The sequence below is a fragment of the Puntigrus tetrazona genome, chromosome 15 (genome assembly GCF_018831695.1).
Source record: "Puntigrus tetrazona isolate hp1 chromosome 15, ASM1883169v1, whole genome shotgun sequence".
Classification (NCBI taxonomy): Eukaryota; Metazoa; Chordata; class Actinopteri; order Cypriniformes; family Cyprinidae; genus Puntigrus; species Puntigrus tetrazona.
Window position 1 is genome coordinate 21,210,941 of NC_056713.1, and position 23,641 is coordinate 21,234,581.

General features: G+C 37.5%; 3 protein-coding genes across 4 annotated transcripts in view; 1 reads left to right on the forward strand and 2 right to left on the reverse strand.

Annotated features, from left to right (window-relative positions):
* Positions 1-1,242: 1,242 nt before the first annotated feature.
* lpar5b (lysophosphatidic acid receptor 5b) lies at positions 1,243-3,835 on the reverse strand. The gene is made up of 2 exons (XM_043259544.1): positions 2,060-3,835; positions 1,243-1,857 (listed from the first exon to the last, which is right to left on the reverse strand). Exon 1 carries the CDS (start codon positions 3,451-3,453, stop codon positions 2,521-2,523), a length of 933 nt encoding a protein of 310 aa, XP_043115479.1. The 5' UTR covers positions 3,454-3,835; the 3' UTR covers positions 1,243-1,857; positions 2,060-2,520.
* Positions 3,836-4,746: 911 nt separating this feature from the next.
* Positions 4,747-13,917, reverse strand: gpr55a (G protein-coupled receptor 55a). 2 transcript variants are annotated; one of them, XM_043258637.1, is made up of 3 exons: positions 12,459-13,917; positions 11,356-11,555; positions 4,747-7,242 (listed from the first exon to the last, which is right to left on the reverse strand). In XM_043258637.1, exons 2-3 carry the CDS (start codon positions 11,372-11,374, stop codon positions 6,245-6,247), a joined length of 1,017 nt encoding a protein of 338 aa, XP_043114572.1. In that variant the 5' UTR covers positions 11,375-11,555; positions 12,459-13,917; the 3' UTR covers positions 4,747-6,244. The 2 variants fall into 2 exon arrangements, with proteins under 2 accessions (XP_043114572.1, XP_043114573.1); XM_043258638.1 differs by having other exon boundaries at positions 13,813-13,888.
* Positions 13,918-15,211: 1,294 nt separating this feature from the next.
* ngef (neuronal guanine nucleotide exchange factor) overlaps positions 15,212-23,641 on the forward strand; it is a 25,269-nt gene continuing 16,839 nt past the window's right edge. The window contains exons 1-3 of the mRNA XM_043258636.1: positions 15,212-15,720; positions 22,077-22,176; positions 23,587-23,641. The exon at positions 23,587-23,641 is cut by the window's right edge and continues 149 nt beyond it. Of these exons, the coding sequence (XP_043114571.1) occupies positions 15,507-15,720; positions 22,077-22,176; positions 23,587-23,641 (369 nt within the window). The 5' untranslated portion in view covers positions 15,212-15,506. The remainder of the gene's footprint in view (positions 15,721-22,076; positions 22,177-23,586) is intronic.

Genomic DNA, 23,641 nt, shown 5'->3' on the forward strand with positions numbered 1-23,641 from the left:
ATGCCTGTAACCCTAAAACTAACCATATAATAAGTACATATAGTTCATTTACCCATTTAATCCCACATTTAAAATAATCAATATTTACACATAATTTAAACATTGTTTTTGGAAAAGTGTGAAAAATTGTGTTTAATGCTACCAGTTGTGACTGGTAGGATATGATGAGCAATGAAATCATCATAAAAATTGTTATATCTTACATCAGCTGATTTGATCACGTTTACTATTATGCATAAAACACTTATGCAACACTTAAAAAGTAAAAAAAATATTATTAATTTCCATTTTTACTAGCATAGCTAGGATTGTATTGCATAAAAAAGTTGTGAACATCAAGATGTTTGCTCACTCTATGACCATATATATGCAAATACATATACTAGAGACCCTAATGTTTACCAAAGTCTTTGTTGTATCTTTATGCTAACATACTTTACTAGCCCTTTTTTTGCTTGTTAACTATTTCTTTATAATAGTTTTGAAGTTAAACTACTTCTGAAGTGAGTAAACTCTACACATCATTGACAAATACGCAGAAAGCAATATAATAATTAATACTTAAAGAAATAGTTGACCCAGTAAAGAAAATCTGCTGAAAATGTACTCTTTGTTTAGGAGTGGTGTGGGTTTGAATCAGCTGTCTGGTGCCGTCGGTTCATTCTGACGGCACCCATTCACAGTAAGTGATGTAACGCTGCGATCATCCAAATCTGTTCCGACGAGCAAACATGCAGAGTGCATAATCAGCAAATTATCATTTTTGGATGCACTATTCCTTTAAGGTATTTGTTTCAGACCTTTGATCTCATCCATCCGTGTAGAGATACTCTGACGTTATTTTATAGCTGATGAAATATGCCACCGAACTCAGCACACTGCTTCCAAACACGGCGTAGTTCCAATCCTGCCGTTTCATGCATCAGCATGTGTTCGTTTACAAAATCTAAACACAGTTTATAGAACAAATTCTTAACAGCCAAGTCATGCTTTAGGCTTCTAAACATTTTTCATCAAACGGGTTTATTAGGATTATGTAAGATCATTAGATCTGTGGCAGCTAGACAACAAAAACACACCATTAGTTTATCTAGACCAATTTTATGAAATCTCCAAACTATTAAATTTGGTTATGTTTGTCACACAGAACGCAGGAGATCAAGGGGAGGTAAAGGAGGAGATACGATCCAATGCGAAAATATGACACCGATTAGACAGATTCAAACTATAAATGTTGAAAAATAAATTCAATTCAACTTCTTTTTAATGTAAGACGTACACACAAGAAAAGACATCCGCTTGAATCAATGAAACCTCAGATTCATGATTTCATGTCATGAGAAAAACCTATATTTGCATTGTGTTAAAGAAGTCAACGCTTTAGATGACAGAACAAAAAAGTGCTTTGAAATCATTTCCATCGACTATACACAAGCAGATTTCTGTCATCTGGTATCAGTGATGGCACTTTTAACCACAGGCGCATTAATCACAACACTATATAAACCAATTGCAAATATGACTGTAACGCTTTTACATGAACAAACAACCTCAACTGTAAACATATACGATAGCAGTGACATTGACAAAAAGGATGCATTCGTTTTCAGCTAAAACCAACGTTCATGTATCACATTTAAGCGCAGTTTGATCATCAGCATCCATGTTAACTAATGTAAATGTGCATTTTTGTGGTTGTGACTGACATAATTTGACAACAGACGCAAGTCAAGTTCCTCTGAAGTGTCTTTTGCGTCTCAAATATTTCTTCAAACGCACTGAAAGAGAGAGTTTGCTTTCAAACCTCGGTAACAGGAAGTGGAAAAAGCACTGCTTAGGTGTAGTTCTCTAGCCATGCTATAAAAAAATAAATAAGCATACAACTAAAACATGTTTTATAGATTATCGACAAAGATGTATACACTTCTTTTTTTGAGACATTCTTTACACAATTCATACATACATCGTATTTACGTAAGGCTCGCGATAAGCCTGCCTTTTTAAGTACATGGGGCAGTTATTATTGATAATACAGATTGTTATGTATATGCTGACTTACCAGAGGAGCTCAGTAGACCACAGGGCAAATAATGAAGGTTTAAATTGAACATTTAATCAAAATATCCAACCGGCGTTATCGTTTAATATGTTCTGGACTGAATGAAATAAGTCCCGGGTGCTCTGGAAGATTAACCACAGTAGTTTATTAACGTTCCACTAGTATTCGACACCCATAAAGTGTCCAGATAACTTTTCGTATCCAAACGCTTTGCGTCTTGCTTGATATAGTGATAACGAGACAAAAACGTGACGAGAGAAACCGTTCGCTCGCAAACCCCTCGTGAAGTGAAGTCGGAGAAAAACTACTAATAATAGTTGGGATATTTTCTCTAGTCGTCTCAAAAGTGTCCCAGTTTGATTCACTCTAACTCAAACGCGTATTTTCTCAAGGGGAACGCAATTCCTGTTTTGGCTAAAGAGCGCGAAGCGGTATTGTTTATCCCAACCGTCCTGAGGCGGTCAAGACCTTTCCATCGACCTGCTGAGGGAATAAGTGCCTACATCCGTTTGTCTTTTGCCCTTGTCCTGCCAGAAAGAGTCCAGGGAGAAGTAGTAGATGAGCGGGTCCAGACAGCAGTTGACGCTCGCCAAGCAGACGAGAGCTCGTATAACCTCGCTGTTGTTGTTGTAGTTGAACGTCAGGAGTTGCAAAGTAAAGGGCAGAAAAAATATAATGAAGACCAGCATGTTGACCACGAAAATCAGTATCACGTTCATTTTGTTGTTAACCTTGGCCGCTCCGTCGCTGGGACGCTTCCTCAGGACGATTACGACCACGACCGTGGAGACGACGTTGACCAGCAGGAGCACTAATAGAAATATCGCCTGCGCGAGCGAGACGACCTGCGATCTCCCGCGGCTCGCTTGCATCTCGAAGCAGGGTATGTTCTCGCACCCCGTCAAGCCTTTGTAGAGCAATCTAATCTCTGGGATGCAGAGGACGGTGACGAGGATCCAAACGACCGCGCAGCACTTCAGCGCGCAACCGGAGGTTCTCAGAGACCGGGAGCGCATCGGGAGGGCCAGGGCGACCATCCGGTCCACGCTGATCAAAGTGATGAAGATGCAGCTCGTCCTGATATTCACGCGAAACAACATCAAGGCGGCGGTGCACGTGGCCGTTCCGAACGGCCACCGGAGCGTTGCGTAAAAGTAGACGCGCAGCGGCAGGGAGAGCGCGAGGAGCAGGTCGGACACGGCGAGGTTCACCATGAGGACGGCGCACGGCGAGCGGAACCCGTGGGTGCGCAGCAGGATCCACAGGGACAGCGTGTTGAGGGGCAGACCCACGGCCAGGACCACGCCGTACACCGCGGCCGACGCCAGGTACCGGTTCGAAGGGGCCAGGGTAGTCGCGCACAAGCTCGCGCTCAGGTTCGCAGACAAGTTCATGTTGCAGAGGTGAATGAAAGGTTGTCTCTAAGCTGGCCTCTTAGATTTTGATTGACATCTGGGTGAATTCTAAAGTGGTTTTGAGGGAACCCAGCGAGCAATGAATCGACTGGAGAGGAAGGATGTAGAATAAGGTGAAGGGGTTTTCTCCGCCTCTTTAGTGGAGCCTGCCCCACTTTTCACGGTGGGTTGATTTTTAAAGTAAAATTTAATGGCAAACTTTATTAACTAAAAGAAATCCACTCTTTGTGTTTTGAAAAACACATGACCTCATTTTGAACTTTTCGGACAAGTTGTCGCGCTATGACGTCACATGGGAACCTGCTGTATTATACGGGTATTTTTACGCGCTTGAAGAAACATTTCAACAGTAAAAGAATTACGCACAACCCATTTTGGACAACAAAAATGGTAAATAAATATATATAAATATATATTTTATACATGTTTATAGAGATTTACATCAACAATTTTACAAAATGTATTAAAAGATATTCTTATATAAAAATATTCTAATGCAAGTAATTTTTCATTTTTATAATTTTCAATAAATAGTATTGCTATAAAAAATATTTTTGTTTTAAATTAAAAATCGTTTGTGTTTTTTTGTGTGCATTTAAGGCTCTTCAATTGTTTTTTTTTAAAATCTAATTAGTTTAATAATTCTTATGTCATAGTAGCATATGTTGCATTATAGTAAAGAGGTAAAAGTACTTTAATTTAAAATAATAATAAAAATAAAGAAATAGAGGTCTCGATAGTAGACTTTCACTCCGACCATTGCCCTTATGTGTTAAGGAGAAAATCAGTTAAAAAAAAATACTACTACTAGCAATATAAATATCAAGAATAAGGTTGTTGCAATAATTTCAGTTTCGTAAATATAATTAATTTATGTCAAATGTACACAAACGTGACATAGACGTGTTTACTGATATACTTCTCATCCATCATGTCTCTATATAGGTGTTAATAAATTGTATATATATATATATATATGTATACATATATATATATATATATATATATATATATATATATATATATATATATATATATATATTATTTAACACGCTCCTAACTTGATATTTAAGAAGAATAAATGTTTAGTCTTAAGAGAATGTATGTCCGTGTGGTTATGTTTTACACAAACCTACTGCTAGAGAAAACAGTTTGAACTTAACCACGTTCCCACAGATATGTATTTACTCCTGTGGTTTACATTTAATAAGTAGATGTCACATAGCAGTCATCTTGAGAAAGCTAAAATTAATATGCCTCAAACAGAGCACACATTTTTAATACAAAGTCTTATTTATTGCAATAAATAACACATACACCGACAAGGAGAGATGGAGACGGTGGAACATCAGAACTACCTGCAAGTTCTTCGTGAGGAATCTCAGAAACCGAAGCTAAAATACTCTTCATATATAGTAGTCTTTCATGAAATGACTCGGCTACATTTATAGCAGCATTATCTGTTGAATTATAAAACGTATGGAAACGTATGTACAAGCAGAGCAACTTTAATCTGGTTCAGAAAAATGAAATGTAGCGTTTTGTCACACTTCCCTGCTGTAGAACAAGACACTCCCGGTCGATTGCGTTTAACCTTTACCCTCTTACAGCACTTATTCTATGCTGATTACACACAAAGATGCATCTGCTTCAGAACGGGAACCTTTGACATCAACTTAAACTGTATTCTGTGGCAGGGAGATAGCGTTAAAGTTAATCATTTCTTTTAATATGAACACTGAACTCACTTACATTAACGAGACCTGTCGACTTCCTGTTGCCTGACGGGCTTTACCGCAATTAAACCACATTTATAAAAAAAGAAAAGAAACCTGAAGTGCGTCCTCTGCTGGTGAAAAGAGAGATTTTGGGAGCAGAACAAATCATGAAAACATTTTAACATTCCGTAACATTCAAAAACGGGTTTCAAAATATCATTATTGATTATATAAAAAAAAAAAATCACAAATAAAATGTAATTTTATGTAATTAGTCTTTTTTACACACATCTGTCTTTTTTAAAATAATTCTTAAATGATGATACTTTTTTATCACAATGTTTATTCACATCTATTACTGTAGAAATAAGAAATTTCTATTACTATATTACTATTACTATAGAAATTTTGAATACATAATTTTTTAATATTTAAAAAATATATATTTTTAATAAAGGCAGTAAAGATCAATATAAATGGCTTCTTGTGTCAATATAAATGTTCTCTGTTGTTTTCTATCGTTTCTAGTACTTTTGATGATACAGTAATGAAAACTTATGTATATATTCTTTTGTTTTGCTTCATTAAAATACTTATTTCAATTTGCGAACTGATTTTTTTACAGTATTACTGAAAATGGCACGTATGCCAGTAACGAGAATCGTCATTTAAGAATAATTAAGATGTTAAAAAATAATATAAGTGGGTAAATTTTGCTTAATCGAAATCTGACCTGGACACACATCAATTTACTCCAAAACTGGAAAACGTTAGTATTGTTTTGCACACGTAAACATGCAAACCATACAATTTTGTTACAAGAATGTTTTAAAGGACATCGGCATGGTTTCAGATTAAAAGCAGTGACAAAATTCCAGTGCGTAAGAGTTACCGCGATATTGTCTGGTACCCTAAAAGTTCCCCTACATCACATCCTGAGTGTATAACATACTTTGCTCAGCTATACGAGCGTGTCTTATTGTCTCCCGTCGTCCTTTGCGGTGTTCCCGTAGCATCGGTCATCCTTTGCATTAGTTCTGGTGCGCGGATCCTTACGTGAAACCGGTATCCACGCATATTTCCGCATTGTCGGTGGTTTTGGTCGTACAGTTACGTATATCTCCAAACGTTAAACTCTTCGATCCCCGTATGCGCGTCTCTCTGACGCGTATAGCCATTCTCCTCTCGCGCTGCGCGGACTCCAGGTTCTCTTTAAGGATGAAATAGTAGCACGCGCCGTCGGCCAAGATGTTTACATTGCTAAAGCATATGCTTACGTGAACAAAGTAGCGTAGGTTGTTGATGGTGTGTTCTTTCCACTTGTGCGTCTTGGCATGGAAGTACACGGGTGCCGCTACGTGATAAGGAATGAAGCACACGAGGAAGACCACCAGGTTGCTGAGAACGATCTTCATGCTCTTGTTGTTGCGCAGTTTGGAATCCCCGGGATAGCGATCCCTCAGCTTGTGCAGGACTTGAACCACGCGCACGGAGCAGAAGACCATCACCAACGCGCTGACGCAAAACACCGTCTCCATAGACGCCAGAATCCAGCTTTTACTCCAAGTCGAGTTGGAGAAGGTCTGGAAGCAGTGCGTCGTGTTCGTTTGCTCGTGGTCGTGAAGCCTGTAGATGGGGAAGCTGCACCCGAAGACCATCGTCCACACGACCAGGCACGCGAGCATCGCTTTGCGCGGGGAGCGCAAACGGCGCGCGGCGAAGGGAAACTGCAGAGCGATGTAGCGGTCGATGGCGATGCACACGCTCAGCATGATGCTGCCGTAGATGTTGACGTAGAGCAGGCTCTCCAGCAGGGAGCAGAAACTCTGACCTAGGGTCCAGTCTTTGTTGTAGGCGTGTATTTTGAAGGGCAGGGACAGCATTAGCAGGCTGTCGTTGATGATCAGGTTGCTGAGGTAAACCGTCGATTCGCTCCAGTGTCGAATGCGGAAGAGCAGCTGCCACAGAGCGGCCAGGATCAGAGGGAAGCCGAAAACCAGGACGGGCACGTAGACGCACCTCTGGACCCAACACACCCAATCACACGTGTCTGAGAGAGAGAGAGAGACAACGGGTGAGTTTCTAGAAATAGCCAGAAGTGCTGTACTCGAGCGTAACAAAATATGTTTGCAGGTATATTAGGAAACATGCTTTGCGTTTCTGCAAAAAACAACAACAAAAAAAACAGTCGTGCCACTTTCTCAACGTGTGTTCTGTGTCGGAATGTTTGTGATTGTTTTGGCTCCACCCACTGCCAAATAGTACAACACCTCGGGTTGCCAGTTAGTGGCACATTGCAACGCAGATAAGTCAACTCGGCAACTTAAAACGTAAAAGGGTTGCCAATCGAGATTGCTCCTGTTGTATGCCCTCAATCTGGCAACCTGCGTAATACAAATAAAAATGGCTCTGCGATAAGAGGCACATTACGACGCAGAAAAATCAACTCAGCGACTTAAAACGTAAGGGTTGCCAATTGCGATCTCTCCCGTTGCGTGCCCTCAATCTGGCAACCTGCGTGAGTAGTCTAAAAAGGAGGAGGGTGCGGGAGAACCGACGTCTCTCCAATATTTTCAATTTGTACCGCTGTACCATTTTCAACCACTAGATGGTATTACATATCGTACCTTTAATGCTCAATCTACAGCATAACGTTGACAGAACAGAAGTTCTGCACAAACAATGAAACTGAACAGGGGGGTATAGCTATAAAATATCATTATTATTATTATTATTATTATTATATATTACTCAGGATTGACGATTATTGAATATTTTTGCAACCTACCTTACATTTAACCGCTGTATTTTTAATCGACATAAATGAAAAAGACGAAAAAACGAATAATTTAACTTTTCTTATATTTTATTTGCAGGTTAATTAAGTGTTAAGGGTGCCATAAGCAAAATAACCGAGAATGTAATGGATTTAATGGTTATAATGAAAACTGTATTGGTTTTAAAGGAAACTATAATGGTGTCTAATGGTATGTGATGGATTATATTGGAGCGATGTTAAATCGTATTGAAAAAATGCCCAAAACACACTACAAAAAGTAATGGTTTTACTGGAAAGTCTGTTTTTGAAACAAATTTGAATGCAATTTTTTGTTTTAAATGCAACTCAATATTTCTTTCTTATTAATCTTCGCAGGCGGGCACGGCACTCATTTCGACACGGGCTCTTTCACATCTTACTGGCTGAAATACAAATACACACAGACCTATAGTAGAAACGGGATAAAACGAAGGTAAACATTGGCAGTGTTTTTATAAGATGGAGGTATATGATAGAACGTGGTTTCAGTCAATACGGCAAACAGGTAAACAGGAAATAAAAACCATTCTTTTATTTTTTTACAGCCTATTAAATGAATATCTTATTTGCGTCATGCGTTCATTTATTTGGAATTTGTTTAAAAACGTATTAAAAATATTTTAACTTCAAAGTACAAAATTTGCAACATTTTGTGTGAGAAATGACAAAAACACTCCCTTCTAAAAAAAACCCAAAAATGCTGGGTTGAGCTTATTGGATGTCTATTTCGGTAGTTTTTTTCTCTATTTGACACCTGCATCACATGTTTTTGCTTATCTGCAACACATCTATAGAGAGCGTTTCCTATCTATCTGATGTCAAATAAACATTCAGAAAATAACTTTAAGATGTTCATGATTGAGAATGTACATTAATCCGGTATCTTGAAGATGTCTGTCAGATGCTTGTACACAGCAGATGCTTGACAGACGTGCTATCTGAGCTAGTCAAATGTAACAAGCCAGTGTTTGGGTGTTATAGATGTTACTGGGTCAGACACGATAACCCAACGTTCTGTATCAGGCACGGGAACATTGAAGTTAAAATGTCACACCTCAAAACTTCCATTAGCATTGGGTTGAGCACAATATTCATCTCACTATTTCACCACGAGTGCATTTGTGTTTCATGTGAGCAAAAAAGTATGACGCTTTTTAAAATAAGTCCATTTATTTTATTATATGATTTTTTTTTATGTGCGATTATGCATGAGTTATGCATTGTTTATCGTTGATTTTTTTTTACTTGTAATATTAATTAAATGAGATTAAATACAGGAAATATGTATGACTTTACCAGCATGTGGAGGATTTAAGTAAGTTAATAACCTAAAAACAAACAATCATTTTTCAACTTAATGGTTTGAATATGTTTTATGACTGCTATAAATGAATAAAATACAAAAAAAAGCGTTTAAATTTTCCAAAAAATGCAAAGAGGCACACACAGACTTTCTGACTAACATCTGCTTTCCAGGAAGAAAGATCAGGTAAGTAATTGATGGCGGCATTTTCGGAGGAGAAGGCGGCAAAAAAACAAAACAGTCGGACAGTCATTTGTAACACGTTAATGTTTAAAAGTATGTAAAATAAGCAGATTTTTTTCGCTTGGTGCAACCAGTATACATTTGTGAAAGAGGAGAACGCATGGAGGTGCTGTGACTGGTCGGTGACATTGCTAATAAAAGTTCGGCATGAATTACTAAAACTATAAATATTCATCGTAATCTCTCAGAGACATGTTTACGTCAATGCAAACACGCTAAAAATAAATCCAAAAGCAGCCCATTCTGTCTAAATATGTGATAATACTGTACGCTATATAGCCACCAGGTGGGTTTTAAGATGACTGTAAAGCAGACTTTATGAATTAATTATAGACCCACACATTGTACTCATTATAGTTAGCATTCTAAAGGCTTTCGTGAACAAAGATGACTGTGGGATGATGTTTGATATTTCGACATATGGTGATAGTTCTCATGTTAAGCACACTTCTTCTAACTTCTCTTTTTAGACTTCTTTCTAATCAAAGGCTTCATTAAAAGCCAAAGCACAAGCGTCTTTAATATTTAAATGCATTACATAAACCGCGACGAGAACCAGTTTTTTTGGGTGACATACAGTAGAGAATACTAGTGTACTAGTTTACTCAGGTTTGCCGGAACTAGTGCCTCTATGCTGATCAACCTCTCAGGATGGTAGTATTTTCTCAATATAGTGGAAAGGTTTGAGGTTTTTCTACTCTTTGTGGTGAAAACACACATCCTTGCCTGATTAAGTTTTATACTTTTTTTATTATTATTATTCATTTATCAAGCTGATACAGCTTTAAATCATTGTTTAAACCTTCCCCGCATTGTCTCTTCTGAATAACCAACGATATCATTGGAATAACTTTAACAACGATTTAGTTTTTTCGCTTGATGAATGATAGCCAATCAGAATCCACCAAACATTTAAAACCTCTGGTAAGTGGCATAAGCAGACAGCGCTTATGATAAACAGAGCTTTATCATGCTTTGAGTTATTGTTATCATTATAGTTATCTTTATTGTTGTTGCTGCGAACAGGTCTTTGTACCGGCCCCAAGTTGTAGGATGATACTCCTATATCCTGTGTCATCTAAAACAAACAATATATGAAAATGTTCATGCAAATAACCATTGACTGGAGCGAACCACATCCGTGTATTGTTATATTGTTAAAATACTGAATATCTGTAGTACATGGTAAGCATGCATGTTAGGCTATTTATATATTCTTGTGGGTCAAACAGCTAAATAAGATTTTCATCTAGATCAAGATTTTCCATCCGAACACAAAGGCAAATGTACCCGAAAGTACACTGAGACTCGAGATCAAACACCAACTGCTGGAAATTCAGTGATGATACAATGGTTAAAAGCGGCAAATGGAAATGTGGTCTTCCTGGGGGTTTTCTTTTTGCCTTTGTATTCTTTTCTTAATTTATTTTATAGTATATATATATATATATATACACACAAATAGCTATATTTTATATATATATATATATATATATATATATATATATATATATATATATATATATATATATATATATATATATATACGTTTACAGCTTTGAATGAGTGTAACTGTAGAATCACCTAGAAAAAAGGACAAATTATAACAAACTAGATGCAGTTACGACTCTAATATTTTAACTAATAAAACGACATTTAACAGGTATCTAATAAACAAAAGCATACGTTCGAAATATACGCATCTTCCGTATATTTACAGCCTTGAGTTTATCACGATCGCACGAATATCCCTGTATTTCGGCGGAAACTGCGGTAGCAGAGTAAAATGCTACACTCACATGATGTGCTGGAGTTCATTCCCACGGCCAGTAAATAAAGAAATAGTTTCCGCGCCGTCGTCCGCAGCTATCCACAGTTTAAGTCGAGTCGTGGGTCCTCACAGGAGACGAGTTGTGAAAAATGTCGTTGAAGCATCGCGTGCCGTCTGCTGCTCGAGTGGGTTCTGCTTCGTGCGTTTCCGTTGCAGACGAGATGAACTCTGCAGTCAGAGACCGGTGAGGGTTATGTGCTAAAAAAGAAAGTAACTTACAGACGCGCTCGCTGAGCTTTCAAGTCAAGGGGGGAACCGAAGAGCTAACGTTTCACACATAAAGGCGTACTTCTACACTTCACAACGTCAACCGTCTATAACGCTTTTAATTTTTTTTTATCAAAATCAGCAAAACTCATAAAAAGCAGTTCGGAACGCACGGTTTTACCAACACATAGGCTATGATAAATAAACCAGTTTAGCGTGGATTTTATTGTGTTTACTTGTCTAGATAGATCCTACTAGTAATATCAATGGAAAGCTAATGTTTATTTGGAGGTGCATCTATCAGTTGATAAATGTTAGCATACTTGCTTCAAAACGTCCAGAAAGCATAAAAACATAGCATTCCAGTCTGCTTGTGTACTTAACTTTCGTATAACCAAGGGAAAAAAAGCCTAAACTATCAGGCCATTCGGATAACTTTTCGGTTGAACTTTTTCATTCTTATCGAAACGTTAGCAAAGCGTTTTTTTAAAATAATTGTTTCTTAGCTAGGTTAAAGACAGTTTGTGTGTGTGTGTGTGTGTGTGTGTGTGTGTGTGTGTGTGTGTGTGTGGTATTTATCACGTTATGGAGACCAAATGTCCCCAAAAGGATAGCAATACCAGTAAATTTTGACCTTTTGGGGACATTTTTTTAGGTCCCTGTGAGGAAACAAGCTTATAAAACATTTAATTTTTTGAAAATCTAAAATTGACAATAGTTTCCTGTAAGGGGTTTAGGTGTAGGTTTTGTGTATGACATGTACAGTCTCTACAGTATAAAAAACATTACGCTTATGGAAAGTTCCCATAAAACATGGAAACCCAACGTGTGTGTGTGTGTGTGTGTGTGTGTGTGTAGGCCTACCTGTTTTTCCGTTCTGGTGGGGACTTAATCCTGAATACAGGTTAATAATAGGGGCTGCCCTGCTAAAAAAAAAACAACCTAATACATAACTAAATTGAGGTCCCCTGAGGCCACACAGAAGTTTTTTTTTTAAATCTAAAAAAGCCTGACCTTAAGGGGTAGGTTTAGGTGCAGGTTGGTGTAGGGCAATACGGTACAGCATAAAAACCTTTACTCTTTTGGAGAGTCCCCACAAGGATAGCAAGTCAACTGCGTGCGTTATGTGTGTGTGCTGGTTTTTGTGATGTTGGGGGACACAGATTTGTTTAACGATATGGGTATGACAGAGGTATAACATTTAGAAGGTGGTTTATGAGGATTTTTTTAGTCTAGAAAAATGCATGAAGTTTCCTGTAAGGGGTAGGTTTAGCTGTAGGGTTGGTGAAGGGCAACGGCACCTACAATTTTTACAGTATAAAAAAAGGGGGAGTCCGTATAACCACAAATACCGTGTGTGCATGTTTGTGAAATGGTACGTTTAAAATCCAAACAACACTCTCATTTCCTTTTTTCGGCAACAAGCATTGTATTCTCAAGGCGGCAGCATTTACGGTAATAGCTTACAGTACTCAGACATATAGGGAACTCTCACAAAAGAAAGATGTAAACCTCACCACTAGATGACGACAAACCTCAAGTTCCGCTGTTAATGATCTCATAAAACCACCGAAATGCTTAAGAAAACAGCTTATGTTGGTTTTAGCCATTCTCCCGGCCTTGCTAAAACTGCTCTTCAACTGGTTTTCCCGGAACACTTAAATTATAATGCCATCGTTCGCTCTGATTACACTTGGTTTCTCATAACCGTTTACGTCAACGCTGATCGAATTGATTATTTATTTGCATGTTTTAAGACATAAAAATATTAGCAACCTTTATTAGGCCATAATGAGGCAACAGCACAAACAACATTTGTTCACGCAGTTAATGAATGAGCATTATAGAGGTAAAACTGCAATGGCGTGGACTTTGATCGCGCTGCCGATGAACACAAGACAAGGCCGGGCAGTTTCTCATGGCCTGTAGAACTGCAGCACACCTGTTCTTCACAGGTGAAGTTTATAAGAGCGAGGCGCGCCCGTCACATCGACGCAGAGCTCTTTTCGCTGGCGTTACGTAATCTCAGGAATCCGAGGATCTCAGGATTCAACGAATCCACATTCCATCTCAAAAACTCAATACTGACAGCAGGCTTTGTTTATACACCCCCCTACCAACACACACACACACACATCCACCAAACTGTCTATGTGGGGACACACTCAAATCCAAATCACAACGCTAAAAGAAGACTGTAAAGATTTACTTAACTTACATTATCCAGCAATTCTGGCCCCCCGAAGTATATGGTTGGATTAGATGCGCACACACAGACGTCCCATAATCCTTATTTCTCTCTCAGGTATGCATGCTCTTTCTCCTTGTAACGTAATACTGATCTTAGGCTTGGCTAGGTAATTGTAAGAGGCGTTTCTCTCTTTTTTTTTTGTGATAGGACTCAAGTTTACCCAATTTACGCCTGTGCTTGATGCATGTTATCCCATGTGCGTGTGCTTGAAGTTTACGCTTCAGTGGACATTTTAAGATTGTTTTTCAGCAAATGTTTGTGGTTGCATGCACATTCTGATCTGTGTGTGTGTGCGTCTGTGCTTTTGTGTGCTTGTCAATGTGTGTTAATCAGCAGGAGCACAATGGGATTAGACGGAGAGCTTTTGGCCAAGCTAAAGAGGGAGAGAGAACTTTTTAACCCCGAGTAGTCAGCTGACTGTAGAGAACAGGGTGTCACAAAGAATGTGTTGTTATTTTTGACTGAAAGTAACGCTTTAATTCATTTAAATAAAGATGAAATGAAAAATATATAAATATTAGATGAGAAAATGTAAATGAAAATTATAAGCGTTGCCTTTTAATTACAATTTTAACTAAAAATGAGCTAAAAAAAAAAATATATATATATATTACTACAAATAATATGTACTCAACTGACTAAAAATAACAGCTTAATTTCAACCAATTTTTTAAAAAAATTTTGTTTTAAAATATATTTTTTCTGTACAACACCTCAACTTTCTAGAAGATCAGTTTAAATTGCTTAAATTATTTTTCTTAACCCATCCTTTCACTTTCCTGACAACTTTGTACTCTTATTTTGAGCATAACCTAAATGTATGCGTGATAATGCAAATTAAAATGTCAAAAATATTCTTTAAAAAAAAGTCTAAACCTACAACATTGTGCTTTATAATTGTTTCAACTTTTTTAAAACTACAAATGAAAACAAAATTTGACAAACAGAGAGACGCATGAAAAGTAGCGCATGAATTCAACGTGAATTTCTGAAAATATCGAAATAGGTTTTTTACTCCAGAAAGATTTATTTTCAAATCAGAATGTCAAAAAACGTTTTGGACAGTGCAGCCTTTGTAAAGAGCTGTTTTCAAAGTGTGGGAGAAGTCACAGTGATGTTGTTTGATGAGACATTATGGGTGAGGTGTCAACGTCATATTAGCTAAGTGACAACTCAAAATACAAGATCTGCTGTTTTAGATGACTGACTCTACCTGTTTGATACTACACACGTGGGGCTGGAAGTTATGCGCTCAGGGGAAAACAGGGCATGGCAAGCAAAACAGAGGAGGACAAGAGGGAGGAGAGACGGGGAGGCTGGGCCGGCGAGAATGAATGAGAAGGAGGGGGGAGAACTTTGACACCGAGGGCCAAAGGACAGGTTTGCTAGACCGGAGAGGACTCAGAGAGAGAAAGACAGATTTTAGACTTCTGAACTAGTCAGAAACAACACGCCTGCCCCTCAGGCAGAGGAAAAAGAAAGAGGCGAAAGAAGAATGAGAGAGTTGATTATCTAGAAAGGGTGCATAGCTTCTCTGTGACTGTGGTAGGATTGTGTGTTTGGGAGCTCGAACTTTTGGATTCGCTCTGGATGGGAATTCCTGCTGCGCTTGTCAGATGGGGATTATTCCATGAACGGCTGGATCTCGTTACTGATAGCTGATGGCGATGACAGCCCTGTTCCGAATGAAGTGGGGACATAAACATCAAGTGGTCCAGACCAAACCTCAGACGCCGGCGCCCCAGCTGCCCAGCGAGGATGACGACGACGACGACGACGAGACGTTGTCCGGGAGACCCCCGATACGCAGGAATTCGCGGTTTTACCGTTCAATGCGAAAGAAAAAGCTGTCTTCGTCTTCAGAGCAGCAAGAAAGTGAGACTTGCGTTGTTTATTTACATTGCGTGAAATCTAGAAACCCTCACGTGTGCTGTTAAAAATGTATAGGAAAAACAACAAAATCACCACGACTTCAACAAAAATGAAAAACTAAAATATAAAAGTTATGAAAAAAGTAATATTGTATAACAGTATATAAAAAATGTAATAGGGCTGTCAAACGATTATTTGCAATTAATTACATCAAAAAATAAAACTTTTGGTTTACATATGTTTGTGTGTACTGTGTATATTTATTGTGTGTATATATACAGTATATATATATATATATATATATATATATATATATATATATATATATATATATATATATTCATGCATATATACGTACGTAAGAATATACGTTACATTTATATATTTTTAAATACATATATATGATATGAATATAAATATATAAATGTAAATATTTTCAAAATATATACTGTATGTGTGCGTATTTTTATACACATGATAAATATACACAGTACACACACACAGTAGTCAACATTTGAAGTGATTAACTTCTGTGATCCATTTCAAATGTTGACTACTGTGTATATATATATATATATATATATATATATATATATATATATATATATATATATATATATATATATATACTCCTTTATATATCAATATATAAAGGAGTCACGGTTGTCGTTTTAAAATCATTGAAGCTTTGCTCATTGTTTGACTAAGCACTCTTTATGAGACACAATGTATGCTACTGAAACTGATATGTTTGTTGCAGTAGCGTTACCTAGCAAATGCGCTGTGGTCTTAATAGAGTGCACTATTGTTCCCTGTATGTGGTAAACAGATTTCGAAGGATTGTATAGACTCAACTGAAAATGAACCCTCTTTAGTTTACTTGTGTGAGCTTTACTGTGCAACATTCTTTATTGGCATCTATAAAGTATTATTGAAGAACCTTTAACATGCACTGACCTTTCCATTCAAGGTTGTGTGGAAAAAAGCTCTTTAGATTATTAAAATGTTCTTCACACCCCCTCTTTTTTTTTTTAAGAGTGAAAGTGAATCCACATCTAAAAAAAAGTTTTTTTTTGCACTAGACTTCTTTAAGAAGTTAAGGCATACTTGCTGAGTTTGACACTTGCTAAATGGATTCTTTTGATTTTTATGCCACTCATGAGTGACAGCAGTGATAGATGTTACCGTCAAACAAGTCCTGGTCACAATCAGAGCCAAAAAACATTTAGTGTAATTAAATAGTTTGTACGCAATTATGACTTGGTCTTTCTGAGGGAGGGAATGAAAGCACATGATTTTGCCCCGCGTGAAATAGCAAAGCACTCGAAACTCGAGAAACTGGTTTAATTGTTCACTGTTTGTGTTTAATTCTTCTGAGAATCGCATGCGTGTTTTTTATGAGCACGGGCATCTTTGCAGATGCTTTACTGAGACCAAATTAACCATTGTGGTGAATCTGAACGATTAAATACCACGATATGCTCAGTTGTGGTTCTGTTGTTCAAGGATCAAAGACGACGCTGCGATGATCTCCTTGAAAACATTAGAAAGGCCTGCTCTATTATTGTCACGAGTTAAACCAATAAACAATGAAACTGACATGCCTTGTATCAGCTCACCTCAGAAATTAACAATAATGTTGGGCAAGTGTTTATGAGGATGTGTTGGATGAGTCATATAAGCAGGCTATAAAAACTCATTTATGGCAGCCATTGAGATCACATGAATATTGTTCACTCTATCTTTTGAGAGCCAACTCATTATATCAGTCACTTTTGGTCGCAGAATTAATAACGGATGAGTATAAGGCATTGCTTCAACTCAAGACCTTTGCTTTTGTGTGATGGTACCTCCACGTCAGTAGGTGTCAGTATAAAGTATAAGACAAAGCTATATGTTAGCATTTCTGTTTAACTCAACTGTGGCTGCTCTGCTAGCAGACAAACAAGGTGAGGCAAAGCAAATTTCATTCATAGAGCACAAATTTAAACACAGCCGTAGTTGATTCAAAGGGCTTCGCCGTATACAAAGGCTAAACAGGACAAAATAAAATAAAATTGAAACATTTTCAGTCAAATGCTAAAACGTATAAAACATCCACAGAAGAAGAAGCCGTGATGCTCACAGGGAGACTTTGGGGCGACTACGGCAAAGACTTGATCATCTTTAGCTTTGCAATGTGAGAGAGGAATTGATTACTGGATCTGTGATATGGTCTGAGAAGATCACAGATATAAGCTTGTGCAGAATTGTGCAATGCCTTGTATGCAATAAGAAGGATCTTAAAATCGACTCTTAAGTTTTATAGGGAGCCAGTGCAATGAGGAAAGGACAGCAGAGATTCTTAGTTCCTGTCAACAAGTACACCAACTTGGAGGTGACTGTCTTATCTAAGACCGTTTTTGAACCCACAATAATCTATTAGACAGACGCCTCGAGCCAGTTTCGCAATTCTAATAGATTTGTCACTGAAGAAATCTCTGCGACTTTTCATAAAATGATTTCTTCGGAGTAGGCTTCTTCTGATTGTCCGCGAGTTGAGGTTTTCGCCCACATGCTGTATTTATGGCATCTACCAGCGACTGCTGGAGCTGACCAGCAAAGCAACACAGCATGATATTTCAGTAGTTCGGCTTCCAAAATATATCCTTGTACAGACCATACACTGCTTTCTTCATCACCCATTAACACATTAAACCCAATGCTGTGTGAAGTCCTTGGCATGAGGTAGGCAGTTATTGCATACTCATGTGAATATCAGCATATTTAGCATTTTACGTGACACGGTTAATGATTGTATTATGGCTAGGTCCTCACCTGTTTTTCCAGAGAAAGACGTTTTAGATGGCTGAACATATGAACTCTGCTTTAATTTGCTCAGAGCTATTATGAAGCGCACCTATTTTCTTTCTTTAAGGAAATGAAACTTCATTTTTAATTAGGCTGTCTAAACAAAATGCAAATGCTCTTGATCTTTGTTCCTGATGCCATTGCTATCTCAAATTGTTTTGTGGTCTAGGACTAAAAGCCCTTTTAAAATGGTGGATTTGCAATGGCGACGAAATGACACGATGCTGTGTTAATTGGTATTCGTTTTAAGGAGATTCAAAGGAGAAAACGTTTCGTGTTCTGTACATGAAGACCTTAAAACGTTTAGAGATGGAAAGTTCTGAAAGCTTCTCCTAACATAGCAATGAAAAGTAATAATATGCAGTTTGTTAAGTGAATCAAATTCAGTAACCACTGTAAGAGAGTTCATTCATTTAAGGATTCGGTAAACTGGAAAGGCTTTAGTGAACGGTTCATTAAAACATCCAGCTAAAAGGAGTCACTTGCGGTTGTGCCATCTGCTTTAGATTCACAGAAAAAAAAAACATCCTCACAAATACAACTACATTATTTGTGTGGTATATTGTTCAGTTGGTCTTGAATTGAACCCTGATGTGCAATGTTTTTGATGTTTTCTACAATATATATATATGAGTTGTTACTTACTATACAAGTTATTCTAAGACAAGAATGCATTTTGGGTTTAGGTTTCACTTTGATGAAAGGTTTCGATCCACTTCAAACGTTGACTTGTGTGTGTGTGTGTGTGTATATATATACACACACACTCATGGATTTTTTTTTTCAGTGTAGTGTTATTGAATGCCTTTTAATCTCAGGTAATCTACTATTTAGGGAAGATGGTATGCAAAAGGCAATGTCTGGTTCAATCAAGAAAATAAATAAGCTTTATTGTTATTTTCAGTTGAGTCTGTAGTCCTATTTTTTTAACGTGACGATTTAGGTTACGCTGTTTCTTGCGTATGCTGATTAAGATTGAGACAATGCAAAAAATTTTTACGTACATGGGTGACTTGATTTCCCAGAATACAGTGCACTCCCCAGCATCTTTTAGTATAAGTCACGCTCTTCGCTCTGGTGCGGTGTTTGACTTTTGCAGTTGTCTGTGACTGTTGCGTGTGTGTGTTTTGTGAGTGAAAACGACTGCGTGAATATGTGCTGTTCTGGAATTTGTCACTTCTTTTTTATTCACTGACAGTTTGGTGTGAATACGAAGAGTCAGAGGGCGTGTGTGAGAATGTGCCTTTGGATGTCGAAGAATTTGCTCCACTGCTAATGTTAAATGGAAATCTGTTTGTTTTGTAATGCCTAATAAGTTAGTGTAAGTGCAATGTACACAGTCCGTACGGTAATTCCCCAGATTTACTGTACAAAGTCTATAGAACCAGGAAATAAGTCTCTCTGGAAAAAAAAAGTTAATATTTAAAAGACCAACATGTGGAAAATCCACAACAACAAAGTTGGGATCCATATGCTACATACAAAAAAACAACAACAACAAAAAAAAAAACCTCAAGTAAAAAAATTCAAATAAATCTAAAAATGCTTGAAAATATATAAAAGTAGCAGATATATATACAGTAATATATATTCCATTTGTATAATTTAATTTCGAAGCCTAGGAGGGTCTATTATTTTAAAATATGGAAAATAGTGATAATAAAGTCTGAGTAGGTGTATTCAACTTTTCACTGGTAGTGCATATTATATAAAATATGACTATGTATTATATAAAAGGGCAGTAATGCATCACATCTGAAGTATTGAATGTTGCATAACATGACTATTTTTTTCTGAAGAGTCTAGACGTTTCGGTCTAGCAATAGCGGGTACTATAGGTAGTCAGTGTACCATATGTTTAGCTGATTTGTTCAAACAATGCAAAGCGCACACACTTTCTGAACTCGCCATGCATCATTACAGGTTTTCTCTCAAATTGCAGTGCCCGCTGGGAAAACAACCCCTTTCACTGTTGATCGCTGCTCCAGATCTGGTGGCACTATTGGAAACTGGGTTTAAAGCAAATTATTAACCGATGTACTGGTGTGACCGTAAAGTAGTTTCACATTGTGGTGTGACAGACTGACCCCAAGCCGGTCTGTTTGCTCCGTGTTTTAGCTCTTCTTTGTGCTGCGCTCAGTTTGAACACGCAGTTGTGATGTTGGTTAGTCAGTCAGGTGTGGTTTAAACCTCAGATCAAGTGAACAGTCTTTCATTGACCAAATGTAGGAACTGGGATGTGCTGGATGAAGAAGTAGATTCCCATGACACGAAACAGAAATCTGTTCAAATAAATGTAAAAACTAGTTAAACTCTATTGTAAATGTCCAATGATATCTTTAAATATAATATAAAATATATTTTCATAAAAAGTATTAACATTTTATTAATATATGTATTATTTATATATAAACATAACCGTTAAACATAATAAACATTATAAACATTAAAAAAGCGATAAATGTCATGAAAAAGGGATTTAATAATTTTTTTTACATGTTTCCCTCCCATGTTTAATACTTTGTGTTAGAGGTTTGTCCCTTAGCCTGAGCAACCCTGAACAATAATAATAGTAATACGCTGCTTGCATATTATGTTCACAACTAAGAGGCCATAACATATTATAAAGTGCCGGTGGAATTCATAGCAGTTCAAGTTTAGCATTCCTAGACGAGTCTGTCAAGCGCTCAACAGAGTTTTATTGACGCACGGATCAATATTTATTTAAGGAGTTTGACAAACATGCTGTGCGATCTTCCTGATCACACCTAGTTAACTCACGATCCAGGAACACAAATAGCACACTATGACCGCATGTGACCACGTGCCATGTGTAGACTGAGCGAGCAGAGAGCCGCTTGGTCAGGAGAGCAGCTTAGGGAAACAGTGTAAGGAGGTAATGAAGCATTTCGGATGCGTCCTTTGTTCGTGAGACTTCAGAATTTGCAGAGGAGACAAATTCAGGGGGAAACTGAACAGACTTTCTCGGCAGCAACACACACACAGCACACACACACACACACACACACACACACACACACACAGACACAATTACTGAAAGTTCCATTTGAGGCCCCAGATACACATTCCTATGCCCACAAAGTTTCAGGCAGCGCAGCCAGCATTCACAATGGGCCTTCTGTATTTATACATGTGTGTGTGTGTGTGTGTGTGTGTGTGTTTGATTTGTCGGTGGTAACAAGTGAATGACCAGTATGTTGTTTGGCCTGTAATGAAGACCTTTCTCTGGCAGCCAGATTCATCATCTCAATAGTCTTTAGCCAAACAATTGGTTTTACTTGTCTCTGATACCGTGTACTTCTGATGTTTTGTTTTCCTTCTTATAAAAACATTTTTGTAGTCTCTTAGTGTGCCTGTCTCTGGGACTAAGTATGGATTTAGGTCAATTCAGTTTTGGTCTGCTCCACTGTAATGTCTCCAAGCTCGTTTATTCTGTGTGATAAAAAAAATGTTTTATTAATCTAAGCCACACCCATCCTCTCCATCAGGCCCCACCTCCTCTCCTAAAATGGCAGTAGACCCCGCCTCCTACAATAGGCTCAGCCCATCTGCAGCGAATCGGCTTTCACCCTCTCCCAGAATGCCTCAGTGAGTGAACACAAACACATCTATCTATCTATCTATCTATCTATCTATCTATCTATCTATCTATCTATCTATCTATCTATCTATCTATCTATCTATCTATCTATCTATCTATCTATCTATCATTTGCTTCATTAAAGTCATTCAGTGTCCACATATCTATCATTGACATTAAAATAAATGTGACATAGAATTACATTTGCTTCTTCAATAACGAGAAGAATAACAATGTGTAGTAAACACTAAAACTGTTTGCACTACAAGCCAGTGTGTTCATAATTACCATAATACACTAAAATAATGCAGTAAGACACCCCAGTTTGCAATATCAAGCAGCAAAACAAGCTGTTTTATAGAGCTAAAAAAAATACAGTGGGGGATGAGACTGAAAGCTACACACATAAAATTTACAAATGGCCATGCCTGCTCTTTTGGAGGAATTGTGTGGGTATTGCATATTAATTTAGTATTAATATCCATAACTATTTGTTTACAGCATTAAGCAAGGAAGTGCTATATTACGGATATTTCATAAGCACCACCTGCTGTGATTAATATGCAGTTGTTTGCCACTGATTTCAAATAGCTGCTTTTTTTTTATAACAGTTTTTCGGTTCAACTTGTAATAGAGTAAATAAACATCCTGTTCATATCCGTCTTTTGATTAAAGAAAACAGTTGGCATTTATGGGACAAAATCTGATCATGGAAGTTAGTAGTTGGCTAAGAAAATCAAACTTAAGAAGAATATTTTGCTAAATATTAGCCTACATATCCTTTATGTTTTACTTAACCAGTCAGTGATGTGTTAATTATTTAATATATGTTTAAGTGCATGTGTGTGTTTATTTTTCATTTCAATTATCTCAAAAAAATAAATATTAACTGAATTTAGCTTAGTCTCTGTTCTAACTGTAACTTATAGCAATAGTGCTCCCATTTTACAGCACAAGCATTTTTATCCTTAAGAAAATCGTAGAGATAAGATAGAAATGTTATTTGTTTCCTTAATGCTGTCGCGAAATGTGACTTCAAAACCAAGATGCATACTAAACCATATCAATCAATCTGTCTATCTGTGACAGTGATGTGATTTATGATTCAGCTCTGTATGGTATGACTTTCTCAGGATGAGAGATGTTTGTCTGTCTGTCTGTCTGTCTGTGTGTGTGTGTGTGTGTGGGTGGGAGAACTGGAGTTGAGAGCTGAAGGTGTGTGGGTGACTTTGTGTTTGGGCTTGGCTGTGTTTCTGTTTGTGTTCATGTGGTCAGCAACATGCGGGATCACTCATGCGCGCGTGCGTTTGCGGAGGACACCGTATCTGTGAGCGGGGATTCGCTCTTTCAAGAAGACTAAGAATTTCTTCAAAGAGCTCATTATTTAAATATCGACAATATTTATGTATCTTTACCAGTCCACCTTCTCGTTCTGGAATCTCGTTGCCGGGCAACGGGATTACTGTGCTGGGA

What these genes read in the sequence shown, in the direction of transcription:
- lpar5b (XM_043259544.1), bottom strand. Translation starts at nt 3,453, where the DNA reads ATGAACTTGTCTGCGAACCTGAGCGCGAGCTTGTGCGCGACTACCCTG.